This window comes from Podarcis bocagei (assembly GCF_964188305.1).
Source record: "Podarcis bocagei genome assembly, chromosome: 10".
Classification (NCBI taxonomy): Eukaryota; Metazoa; Chordata; class Lepidosauria; order Squamata; family Lacertidae; genus Podarcis; species Podarcis bocagei.
The window spans coordinates 61,640,157-61,652,465 of NC_138135.1; the positions used below are offsets into that span (position 1 = coordinate 61,640,157).

The window sequence follows — 12,309 nt, forward strand, 5'->3', positions numbered from 1 at the left end:
GAATATGAAATATTATTAGTCCACCCGTCTACACATTTCTACATCAATAGCCTAGAGGAAAAAGAACCAACTTTCTTCCATTTACATGAACTTCCCCTTTTGGAGACCATTTTCATTTGCCAAGAGCAACTAGATTACAAATCTAAGATGAACATTAAAAAGGACATTAATTTTTTTTTAAATGAAAAGTGTTTATTAAACACGTGCGTATTTACAATATTGAACATCCCGACATACCCAAATCTTATATTACACAAACATAAATCTGAAAAGGTTTAACAAAGTCAACACAAAACACACTGAATTGTATGCCAAATAATGCTTTTAAATAATCCATATAATAATACACAAGAGGAAATAATGTTGCACGTACACAAAACGTTTGCAACAGAAGGTAGCTTGCCTTGACAAGCTACGGTTGCTGTACTGAAATCCACTTAAGCTATTAAGCACAAGTACAAAGGAATAAATATTTGGAAATGAGCTTTTTGGACCTGATTCCATAGACATAAATTGTGCACAATTGATTTTTACTCCACTGATTCCACTGCAGCTCTGACCTACATTGGAGCTCTATGGTCTGTCCCATTTTCTTCCAACTTTCAGGAATGTTAGGTTTAGTCAGGTGCACAGATAATCTATAATAAATAGGACAGTCTGCTTGCATGGAGTTTGGGATTGTGGCCCTTGACTAATCCGAGCATTAAATCCCATTGAAATCAATAGGATTAAAGTGCTTGCAACAGGGCTAGATTTTAAGACCCCTCCGTTGCAAGAATTAATTTCCACTGATTAATTTTTCCTATTTCTCATTGCTTTTACAGTGCTGAGTAACAGATGCCTTGAGAAATATTGCCAGTCATACATTCCTAGGCAAAGAACTAAGCTCAAAGCCCTTATATTCATTAGATTTGCAGTTAAGTGCTTTGGGGGATCAGAAATAATGTCCATTATAGAAAAAGTCCACAAACAACTGCAAGAACCATCTATTCTTAATTACCTAAAAAATAATAATAATAAAATAAGCCACATGATATGCATCAAGACAATTTTACAATGAAGACTATATTAAATATTTTACATGGCTTGGAATACAGTGTTGTAGCTGCCAGCATGTAATACATTTTAATAAGATACAGTTCTTGCCCACTGGATGAAAACTTTGTGTGTTAAAGTCTTGCATGAGCATATGTATACCGAAGGTATACTGTAGATAGAGAAACCCAGAGCAATTTGTTTCACTCTAAGAGCCAATTAGTACAGTGACTTACTAGCCTGAAACTCCATGGCTCTAAAACTGGTTCCCAAATCAGATTATGCAAAAGAGAAAAGAAGATCAGCTGGAGTGTGTAGCCAACACCAAATTTAGCTGCCTGGGTCACGTGCAACATGATCTGAGAGGCAAACACAATTGAAAGTGCCATCACAAACAGCACTTAGCTGCTAGGTATTTTGTGCTCATTTTGTATGTACAGAATAGTCCAGATTCAAATACTATTACTGTACTGTTTGCATGCATGTGCCTGATATTTTTGATATTTTCTTATCTGTCTGAACGCGATGGCATTGTATTGTATGTTTCAACAGTGATAAGAAGCTAATCAAATCCTATCTGTATTGTGGCATAACCCAAAGCTTTTTGCACATGGACTATTGCACTGCAACAGTATTTTCTAATCAAAGACAGCCTGCTCCATTTTAGAGAATGGCCCCACACTGTGGCTTTTAGGATTGGCTCAAGAGTTTCTTTAAGGACTTTTCAGTTTCTTTAAGGACTTTTGTTTGACTCTGAAAGTCATGCTAGACTAGAGGATAACAAACTAATAAGCTTTTTTTTGAGGGGTCGGGAATTGTGAATTATGACTCTTGTGTGTTACCTGGAGAACTGCAAAGAACGTACGTGAATTTTCCATGACAAACAACAGTATATAAAAAAAATCATTTTAAGTTATATGTTGATTCAGAACAAAGTACTTCTTTACACATTTAATAAAAAAGCAAACACCTTACAACATCCCCTGGATCGTTTATATATTCAAATGAAATCGACAAACATTACAAACCCTTAAATATTCCAAGTATCTAGATATCAGACATCTTCAGCAATCGTAGTGTCAAAAACCCGATAGCAAATTTGCTGCTCTCTTCCATCCGTGACATAGTAGGATTTGATAAAACAGTCCAGCCATGGCAGGTCGTCTACAATCAAAAGCAAATGACTGGTTTTAATGGGCATTTTCTGTATTAAAGAATTGTGACCAAAAAAACAAAAGTTGTATAGATCTCGAAACATTAAGCATAAATCAGAATCACAGCAGTGGGACAGAAACAGTGGCACATACAATGGCACATACAATGTGGCTATAATCACAAGGGTATTCATATAGCGTAGAAGGGAACAGCACCACGGACTGCAATGTCTTAACCAAGACACTACAGTCCACCTTGGAAGTTGCACGGAATCCATTCCAGAAGTTCATTTGACTTCCAAAACGCTTGGAAACCAATGTGCGGCTTCTGATTGGCTGCAGGAAGCTCCTGCAGCCAATCAGAAGCCATGTCGGACATTCGGGTTCCAAAGAACGTTCGCAAGCTGGAACACTCACTTCCAGGTTTGCAGCGTTCAGGAGCCAAAATGTTCAACTCACAAGGCATTCGGGATCCAAGGTACGACTGTATACATATTTAAGATGCCAAAGAAAGCACTTATCCTACTTCACGTGAAACAAAAACTTGTTTAGGTGAGTCATGAAAAATTCAGCTGGGCTTCTGTTTGAAGCACTCTGCATCGAAAAAATGTCCCTTATACATGAACCGCTGCCAAGTGAAATCAATGTTCCTGTGTTTGCTAGCATGGCAGATATTACTTTTCTCATTTCTTCCCCCCCCCCCAAATTCGGCATAAAATCAATAAAGTGTCATGGTTGTTGCTGAGTCTATCAGATATTTGCACTATACGCAGTTAAATTCTGAAGGCCAGAATGTATTTCTCAAGTTCTATTAGGGAGGAAAAAATCTCAAAACAATCCACAATATTCTCATACAATGAAACTGGGTTCAGTAATACACAGGCACAAGAAGCTAGCATTTGTCATCAACAAACACAAACAGTTTTAATTCAGAAGTATATACAGGCAGTCACATTCTCGTACGGGAAAAGGCAACTTTAAATTACTCTGGCAACCAATTGGACTAAATGTGGCTGGCAAATGTACAGAGGTCCTTAAGGCTTTATAGATAGTTTCATGAGGTTTCAGCATATATAAGAAAACAGAAGGGCCACTGAAGTATACCATCTGTGACTTCATTTGAAGACACCTTTCAGTGCTGCTAAAATTCCAGGTTGCTTTTTAAGGATACAGTTTAAACGTTCCATGCTGTACAGAATAGTTATCCTTTGTACCAAATTCTGTTTGGACTATTGCAGCCAATGGAGAAATTATACACCTATATCTTTAAAAAGAACAGAGCTACAAATCAGTGTAGTACAGCAGTGTACAGCAGGAAAAGATGTAATTTAATTCTCTTTCCTACAGAGTGTAAAAATTAAAAAGATAAACTTATGTAGATTTTAATCATGCTTCCAAATTTATGATAAGTATCTCACCTAGATTTGTGCCTGAAGGGCAAAGTTTGTTCATGATCCTTTCTATGTTCTCTTGAAAAATATTATTGGTCAGGACTTCAGAAGCTGGAATTTGGAAGAAATCTTTCTGGAGAACAGGAAAAATGATGCAGATATAATTAAATTAGTCAATAAATATTTGGCAAAGAAATGAAAATTACATGTAACAAAAACATGTTTCACACTTCATGTTTTTAACACAATGCAAATAATGAAAAACAGAAGGGAGTAGCATTGTTTATTCACATAAGCAGTCTAATATCTAAATCTGTTTTTAACGTTCTGGTATAACAAGAAGGAGCACCTTTTAAAAAACATCTTCACTTTAATCCAATTCATAAGTGAATCTAAATTCACCCTCTCAAAGGAATTCATGCCAGCCTTAGCTTTATTAAAATTCATAGCTAAAATAGAAATAATCTACCACATTTGTACAGGCTAGATCTTAATGAAACATGAATGTATGTCTCAAGTGTATGTTGAGCAATTTCTACCACCAATATGCCGTTAACTCACAGAATACTCTGTAGTCTCATCTACTACACATATCAACACTTAGTTAAAAATAACAGAAATTACAGGTGCCAATTAGGAATATTTGGTATGAGTAGATGTAATCACATTATCTCTGCTTTATAGCTTCTATGTAATTAAAGAGTTCAGATTCTACATATTTTCAGAAGTTATACTGCTGTACCTTGCTGCAACACTTCAGCATATAAAGAACTGGTAAGTTAAAGAGAAATGAAAACATTTCCCCCTATAATTTTCATGTCCATCTATATGTAATAACCTTACTTTTGCATTTTTGTTCAAGCATGTCAGACTGACAAGTTTTTACATGCTTCCCACATTCCTCTGTGAGGGGGTTGACTGCCATTCTATCATTTTTTTATAGAACAAGAACATTTTTTCATCTTGTTTCTGATTTGGATTTGCTTAAATTCTAACTAGGTAAAGGTTAAGGGACCCCTGACCATTAGGTCCAGTTGCGAACGACTCTGGGGTTGTGGCACTCATCTCACTTTATTGGCCGAGGGAGCCAGCGTACAGCTTCCGGGTCATGTGGCCAGCATGACTAAGCCGCTTCTGGCGGACCAGAGCAGTGCATGGAAACGCCGTTTACCTTCCCGCCAGAGCGGTACCTATTTATCTGCTTGCACTTCGTGCTTTCGAACTGCTAGGTTGGCAGGAGCAGGGACCGAGCAACGGGAGCTCACCCGTCACGGGGATTTGAACTGCCAGCCTTCTGACTGGCAATTCCTAGGCACTATGGTTTAACCCACAGCGCCACCTGCGTCCCTCTTAAATTCTAACTAGTGATGGGCAAACTGTCCCCAAGTAGAAAGGGGCCACAAATTATTATTCCTCCCCCCCCCCCGAGAATTTTAAATTAACACAAGAAGAGTCTGCTGGATCATGCAATAGACCTATCTAGCCCAACATCCTGTTCTCATCGTAGCCAACCAAATGCTTGTAGGTTTACTGAGTGCAAGGACACTCTCTCTTCTCCTGTGGCTTCTAGCAGCTGATATTCAGAAGGCTATACTGCCTGTGACCATGGAGGCAGAACACAGAAACCATGGCTAGTAGCCATCAATAGCCCTTTCCCACGTGAATTTGTCTAATTTCTCTTTTAAAGCCATCCAAGTCTTTTAAAGGCCACCACTGTATCCCATGGCAGCTTCCCCAAGTACTTCTTTAAGGAACTCTTTCTAGCCCTTTCCTTCAACTGGAAAGGAAGGGAGGAGAGAGAAACTAAGAGAAAGAGAAAGGGGGATGAGAGAAGGATACATAAGGAATCAAGTACAGTGTGTGTCGCACTGTAGTTCCAGAATGGTGGCATGTCATAGCACCAGAGAGAGACACTGGGGGGAACTAAAATGACATATGCTCCAAAATGTTTCAAATCGTGGGAAAGAAAAGTTAGCAGTCTTCTAGTGTCAAGAAGAACAATTGCTCAATTCCTTGTGTCCAGTATTTAGCGTTGGGGTCAGGCCCTCTCAATGTTGGGCCTGATACGTCTTTTGCTGCTGCTGTATTTAATCTAAAAATCAAGGTTTGAAAGGGGCTATTTTCATCCAATTTCACATGAGCTTAACTAAAGCATTTTAAAACTAGATCATAGTTCTTACTGCTTCTACTGCAACTCTGCCCTCTCTCCATGTCGCTTGAGAGAACAGCCATATGCAAGCACACACTTATATTCAAACTGAACATTTTCAGAGTACAATGCTTTGGTCTCTTACGCAATCCATGAGATACACATTCAGGGTTCCTGTTCCATCGTCCAGCATAAACTTCATCACAAAGACATATTCAAGGGGCACAAGTCCTAAAGCTAAGCAGGAGGAAAATAAGTAGTTGTGTTTAGAGATTACTCAATACAAGAGAGGAATAAAAAGCTAAAAATATATTATCGGTGAGATACAGACAACTTAAACACCACTGTCATCCGCTGATTTATTTCTGCTGCAGAGGATTCCAGTGTGAATGAACGGCTCCCAACTAAACTGCTCCCTCTATTGAAGTGAATTGCGCAGTCATGTGCACACAAGCTATCTATACTGCACCTTCGTAAGATAGTAACACGGCTGTGGAAGATGCTCAATAGCATTTACATACACAATTGCATCCAGTGAAAATTTTAATTTCATGTAGGCTTTATAAGCTATTTCCCAATAGCCAGTAGACATCTTGACAGTGTCATTGTGGATTCATTTTGTTCTGCCCAGTTCCATTCCTAAGGAAATCTGAAAGGGAAAGCGCTACTGATTCTTTGGTAGAAGAATGGTCCCCTGCAGAGAACTGCTCTGCTACGTATCCCATTAAAATAACCCACCAATTTATTCTGTTTAGCTTAAATACAGAGTCCAATGAAGATATGAACAGCCACTGAATTAAGTTTTCTGGTTCCATGTTAGTGTTTTAACACACAATTCTGGTTTCATTTTTGTTACTGTTGTTGCTTAGGTAGATTACAGTGGCGCGGGAGAACAGAAAGCTGCTGGTTGTGTTTCGCCATTATGTCTTCTGCTAGGACAAGACTCATACAAGTGAATATAGTGCAGGCATGGAGCAAGACAGAGCAATTGAGCTCCTCTTGTCTGCTCAAATGCAGATCTTTTGAAAGGTGACTGCTATGCAACAGAGAAACCAGCATTTGTTCTTATTTACATAAATCAGCATCAAGGTCATTTCTCGAGAACAAAAGCCACCCTAAATGGAACTTGTGATAATTTGTGAATAATTACATAAATCAACTATCAAAATCAGCTTCCCCTGCATTTATTGCTTGTGATGAAGCTAATCATGCTTTATTTTACTTCCAGAAATTCGGGAATTCACATAACACACTTTCATGGGGGCGCAGCTCTATGCACAGGGACCGCAGCACGAAATGCTGTGTTTGGAACCTAACCATTCCTGGAAGTCCCTTACAAAATAATAATAATAATAATAATAATGCTTACACACCATTGCACTCTGCTATGGGGCTAACAGAAAAGCCCTATTACTTAATTCAGATCAAATTATTCTGCAGTATCTTTTTTGGAAGCGTGCGTATAATAATAGCACTGGACTCTGTAGAACTTAAAAGCTACCTATTTTATTTCCTATGCATCAGGTGTCAGACTAATACGTATCAGATTGAGATTCAGCTAGGGACGTTCCTGCTCTTTTCCAGGAAAGCTCCGTACGCTAAACTCAAATTGCCTCTTGCAGGCGTAGAATTGTAGAGTTGGAAGGGACCATGAGGATCATATCGTCTGGTCCAACCCTCTGAAAGGCAGGAATCTCTTACCCAATGTAGGGCTCAAACATAGGACCCTAATTAAGAGTCTCATGCTCTACCAACTCAGCCATTTATTACGTCTCAATGATGCCCTTATTTAAGCAACAAGAAGAGGCCTGCTCACAAAGGGGAGCAGGCTTTGAGCACTGCCTAATGTGCTGCTTTGAGTACCCTGAGTCAAGCTAATTTGAGATTAATGTCAGAGACTCTTTATTCAACTTAATAAAACTTTGCTCTCCTATGTGAACAAGGCACAAATGATGAGAGAAGCATCTTCAAAATAACCATTATTTTGGAATGAGCTGCAAGTCTTTCTCTTTCTCCTGGACTCAGTAACTTTTTAAATCTTCAGATTTATGCAGCTTTCTCCTTACTCGGACATTACTGGGTGGTTTTATTTACACTCAGGACTTCTGAATAAAAAATACGGATAATAGCATAATCTAACCTTGTGCTATGGTAGTGGGCTCCCACAATGGATCTTTCTGTGCAGCAAGGGGACTCAAGCTTGCTATCGCCTTCGGATCTGAACAGTGTTTGCACCTAATGTTTGAAACAAAACAATAGCATTAACTGTTCTGTATATTTAGCTTTTCTCAAAACTTGTCAGAAGAACATTTTCCTGCTGTTTTATAGACAGATATTTTATATGGCCTAGAAAAGCAGTAAACTTGAATGCCTTTTATAAGATACTGTCAACAAAAATAAATTCCTTGGTCAGTTGAACTGAAGAATGTCAGGCAAATTGATACATTGCTAAGCATATATTTTCTAAACACTGCTCTTTGTTGTTTAATGACAAAACTGCTTCACACGATATAAGTAATAAATCTGGTATGGTACAATATGCTAAAACACGACTGAATTAATAATTTAACCACACCCTAACAAGTAAATAATTTTATTCTTTAGCACGTTGGCAATGTTAAAAAAAGAACTTAGAACATTTTTATAGCCATAAAAATCATCAACATAAAAATGGTGTTTGTACGTCTTAAAAAGAGAGCTGCAACAAAACTATTTTTCCAGGTAAGAAAAGTATGCAAATGCTTGTATAGCATGCTTTAAAAGACATCTTTCAACTTTTGATGACTGCAGAAAATAAACCAAGTGTTGTTAGTGTAGAAAAAGTGAATGTTATTGTCCAATATAATTAGGTCTAAGTCAAGATGAATTAAGACCGTGATTTCAGTTTCATTAGTTCCACTGACTTCTTCCCTTGTAGCAAGGAAGAATTTCTTCCCTCAAGAAATTGGCTCCATTGTTACCATTTCTAACGTCTGACCAAATTCTACCCTCCTGTAACTGAAACCCATTATGTAGATCTAACCCTCTGAGGTAGCAGCAGGAAGCAAGACTTGGCGCCCTTTCCATATATTTCAAGTATTTGAACAGTGCTATTATGTCCATCCATTGTCTTCTCTTCTGGAAGTTAAATATATCCAGTTCCCACAACCTTTTCCTCATAGGACTTGCTTTCCATATGGATTTCACTGTCATCCTGAACTACTTCTTCAAATGGTTTTGCCCAGAGGTGGACACAATATTACAGATGAGGCACAACTAATGCAATATTACCTTTTGTGGCTTAGAAATGCCTCCATACAAAGGCCTTTACCATCTTTGCAGGTTTTGTTGCCACGGATTAAATCCTGCCCCAGTGATCTAGTGGCACGTGGCACATCTGAGAGTATTGGTGACGCATGCACAACTCTAGTGTATGAAACAACTTCCCCATCTAATTCAAAGGAGGAAGAAGTTGTGCACTTTGCACAGGTAAGATTGCTACCCTGCCCATAGCACAGATGTAAAAATAATACCAGTGTGTAAATTTGGACCCAGCTAGGAACTTAGCATCCTGTCTTCTTCAATTTTATTATCTGCTATAAGGACAGATAAAGTAACTAATTTTCCAAAGGTCTAACAACCGATCAAAGGTTTTGGCATCAGAACGGGAGTTAAGAAGCCAGATTTAATATTGGTGTGTGTGTGTTTGTGTGTGTGTGTGTGTGTGTGTGTGTGTGTGTGTGTGTTTTAGATTTACCCATAATGTGGTATATTCCCTTGCCAAAGAAATGGAGCTGAAAGATCCAGCAACTCAAGATCGTCTTCCATGGCTCTTACGGGTATAATTCCTTTAAATTTTTTTGAGAGCTTCAAGATTTCCTCCAGTGTGCCTCCTATAAATAAACAGAAATAACTATATTTAGGTTACTTTAATATTCTGATAACACGTTAAATAACAGCAGTGAGCCAAGTTATCAAATTTATCCCTGACCATCCTTGTGTATATAATGTGTGTACATATATATTTGGATCCCAAGAAAGACAGACAATCATACAATTCTAGAATCGGAAGGGACCTTAAGGATCATCTAGTCTAATCTGCTGCAATGCAGGAATATGCACCGTACGGGGATTGAACCTGTAACCTTGGCTTTATCAGCACCATGCTCTAACCAACTGAGCTATCCAGCCAATAAGCAGGCAGGTGGGCAAAGTCCACCTGAAAGTCTGTTCCAGCTGGACAAAGGATTCCAGGAGCCAGAAGGAGCCAGGTTAAGATGACCCCAGGGACCTGCTCCTGCTGGTCTGTACCCCACTACCAGCACCAGAGCTCCTACCACCAACTACTCTGTAGAAAGGATCCTGAAAAAAAAATCACAATCGTCTTCTTAAACTACAATTCTATTGCCTCGGCCCAGTATACCTGAAAGAGCGTCTCCACCCCCATTGTTCTGCCCGGACGCTGAGGTCCAGCGCCGAGGACCTTCTGGCGGTTCCCTCACTGTGAGAAGCTATGTTACAGGGAACCAGGCAGAGGGCCTTCTCGGTAGTGGCACCCGCCCTGTGGAACGCCCTCCCACCAGATGTCAAAGAGATAAACAACTACCTGACATTCAGAAGACATCTGAAGGCAGCCCTGTTCAGGGAAGTTTTTAATGTGTGACATCTTAGTGTATTTTTTGTCTTTGCGGAAGCCGCCCAGAGTGGCTGGGGAAACCCAGCCAGATGGGTGGGGTACAAATAATAAATTTATTATTATTATTATTATTATTATTATTATTATTATTATTATTATTACTACTACTACTACTACTATTATTAGAATAACCAGGAATCTGTTCTCACAGTGGGTGGCAAAATGCCTATGGGAAGTCCGCAAATAGGACCCGAGTGCAACAGCGGTTTCCAGCAACTTCCTGCGGTTTCCAGCAACTGGTGTTCAGACAGCGGAAGTAGAACACAGTCGTATTACTTGTAAGCCACCTTAGGACGATTGGTATCCTGAAGGCGGTATAGAAATAACTGAAATAAATGTGCTCTACACCATGCATGAAATGCAAGCTTAAAAATATAAGATACAGAAACGTCCGGTACGGTTCATTAGCATTCCATAAAGTGGCAAACGTGATGAAATGTATTTCATGGAAGATACCAGTGGACGGTATGTTGCAAATTCAAGACTCGGCAGCCGAGGACCAATTAATTAATCCAGCTGAACCAAGACATACCGTATTTTTCCGTGTATAAGACTAGGTTTTTCCCTTAATGTCGAAAATTAGGGGGCGTCTTATACATGGATACATCCCCCCCCTTTTAAAATCTGAGTCCCCCCCAATAGGGGACAGGCGTCTTATACATGGGGGCATCTTATAGACAGAAAAATATGGTACTTCTTCTGTCTATCTTCCAGCATAGGTCAATTTGCTTAGTCCAGTTGTGAAGAAAGCCGATAAGAGTTGTTGATTTCACGTGTTTTGTTTTATATTGTATTTTGAATACCACCTTAGAAGGCGATTCATAAATTATTATACAAATTAATATCAAATCTGTTTCAATCATTGTGACTTGCATTTTTCACGCAAAAATATAGAGCTCCTGGAACAAACAACTGTTATTTGAAAAGCTATAATAGAAACACATGAGCACAGCCCACTAGGAGGTTCTCTCGGAAAAGCCCACAAAATGAATGGCAGCTGAGTAATTCCTTTTCTTGGGGTGATGCTATTCATTTAAGAGACTCGTGTGCCCCAAATACATGAGGTATGGCTCGTGAATAAAAACAAAACATAGCTTGCCTACTGCTTTTCTCACAGTAGCACAGCTTTATCTCTGTGAAAACACTGACATCCAGAGGATGATTAAGCACAGTACGCTTGCAACAGGAAAGGCTTTTGGGCTTGTATATTATCCAGCTACTAGAAGAAGTAAAATACTTTCTTAGAGGGCAGAATATGAATTCCAACTAAAATGGAACCACAGGTAAATTGTACAAAGACATTTGTAAAAAAAAGAAAAGAAATAAAGCTTTGGATTTATTATTCAGTGTCTCATTCACAATTTACAATATAGCAATTCTCTCCTAAGATTATTCTTGTCCTCCCCATTTCTCTTCTCATGTTTAAATGTATTTCACAGATTCACATCAAAAAGTGCTACCTAAATTTCCTGCTTAGTTTCCGGTTTTCTATTTTACTCCTATATACAAACACCATTAAGTATGAGAAAGAAAGCAGATTTATTTGGGGGCAAAATTCAAGGTAAGATTTTGAAGAGGCAAGAGACTTCATGGGAATGATTCGTGCAATGTATTTTATGCATGAGTCCTTTATATATACGGGGCTTGCCAATTAACAACTATTCCATAGTGCATGAAGTTTGCTCACAAATAGATTTTTTTTAAGTGAACAAATCAATTTGAAAAGAAAACTTGTGTGTGTGTGTGTGTGTGTGTGTGTGTGTGTGTGTGTGTATGCTGCAAACATTTTCTCTTGTGAAGTTTTTCTGGTTTAGTGGAATCTCATGAGGGTAACAGCAAGAGACAGATACTTTTTATCAGGATCAAAACTTTTAAAAATAGTTAAATATTTCTTAAACTTATTTT

General features: G+C 38.7%; 1 protein-coding gene across 2 annotated transcripts in view; it reads right to left on the reverse strand.

Annotated features, from left to right (window-relative positions):
* Positions 1-2,014: 2,014 nt before the first annotated feature.
* POT1 (protection of telomeres 1) overlaps positions 2,015-12,309 on the reverse strand; it is a 63,089-nt gene continuing 52,794 nt past the window's right edge. For both annotated transcript variants that reach the window (XM_081211596.1, XM_081211597.1), the window contains 5 exons: positions 9,466-9,601; positions 7,870-7,964; positions 5,875-5,966; positions 3,608-3,713; positions 2,015-2,199 (listed from right to left, as the gene is read on the reverse strand). In XM_081211596.1, the coding sequence (XP_081067722.1) occupies positions 2,090-2,199; positions 3,608-3,713; positions 5,875-5,966; positions 7,870-7,964; positions 9,466-9,601 (539 nt within the window). In that variant the 3' untranslated portion in view covers positions 2,015-2,089. The remainder of the gene's footprint in view (positions 2,200-3,607; positions 3,714-5,874; positions 5,967-7,869; positions 7,965-9,465; positions 9,602-12,309) is intronic.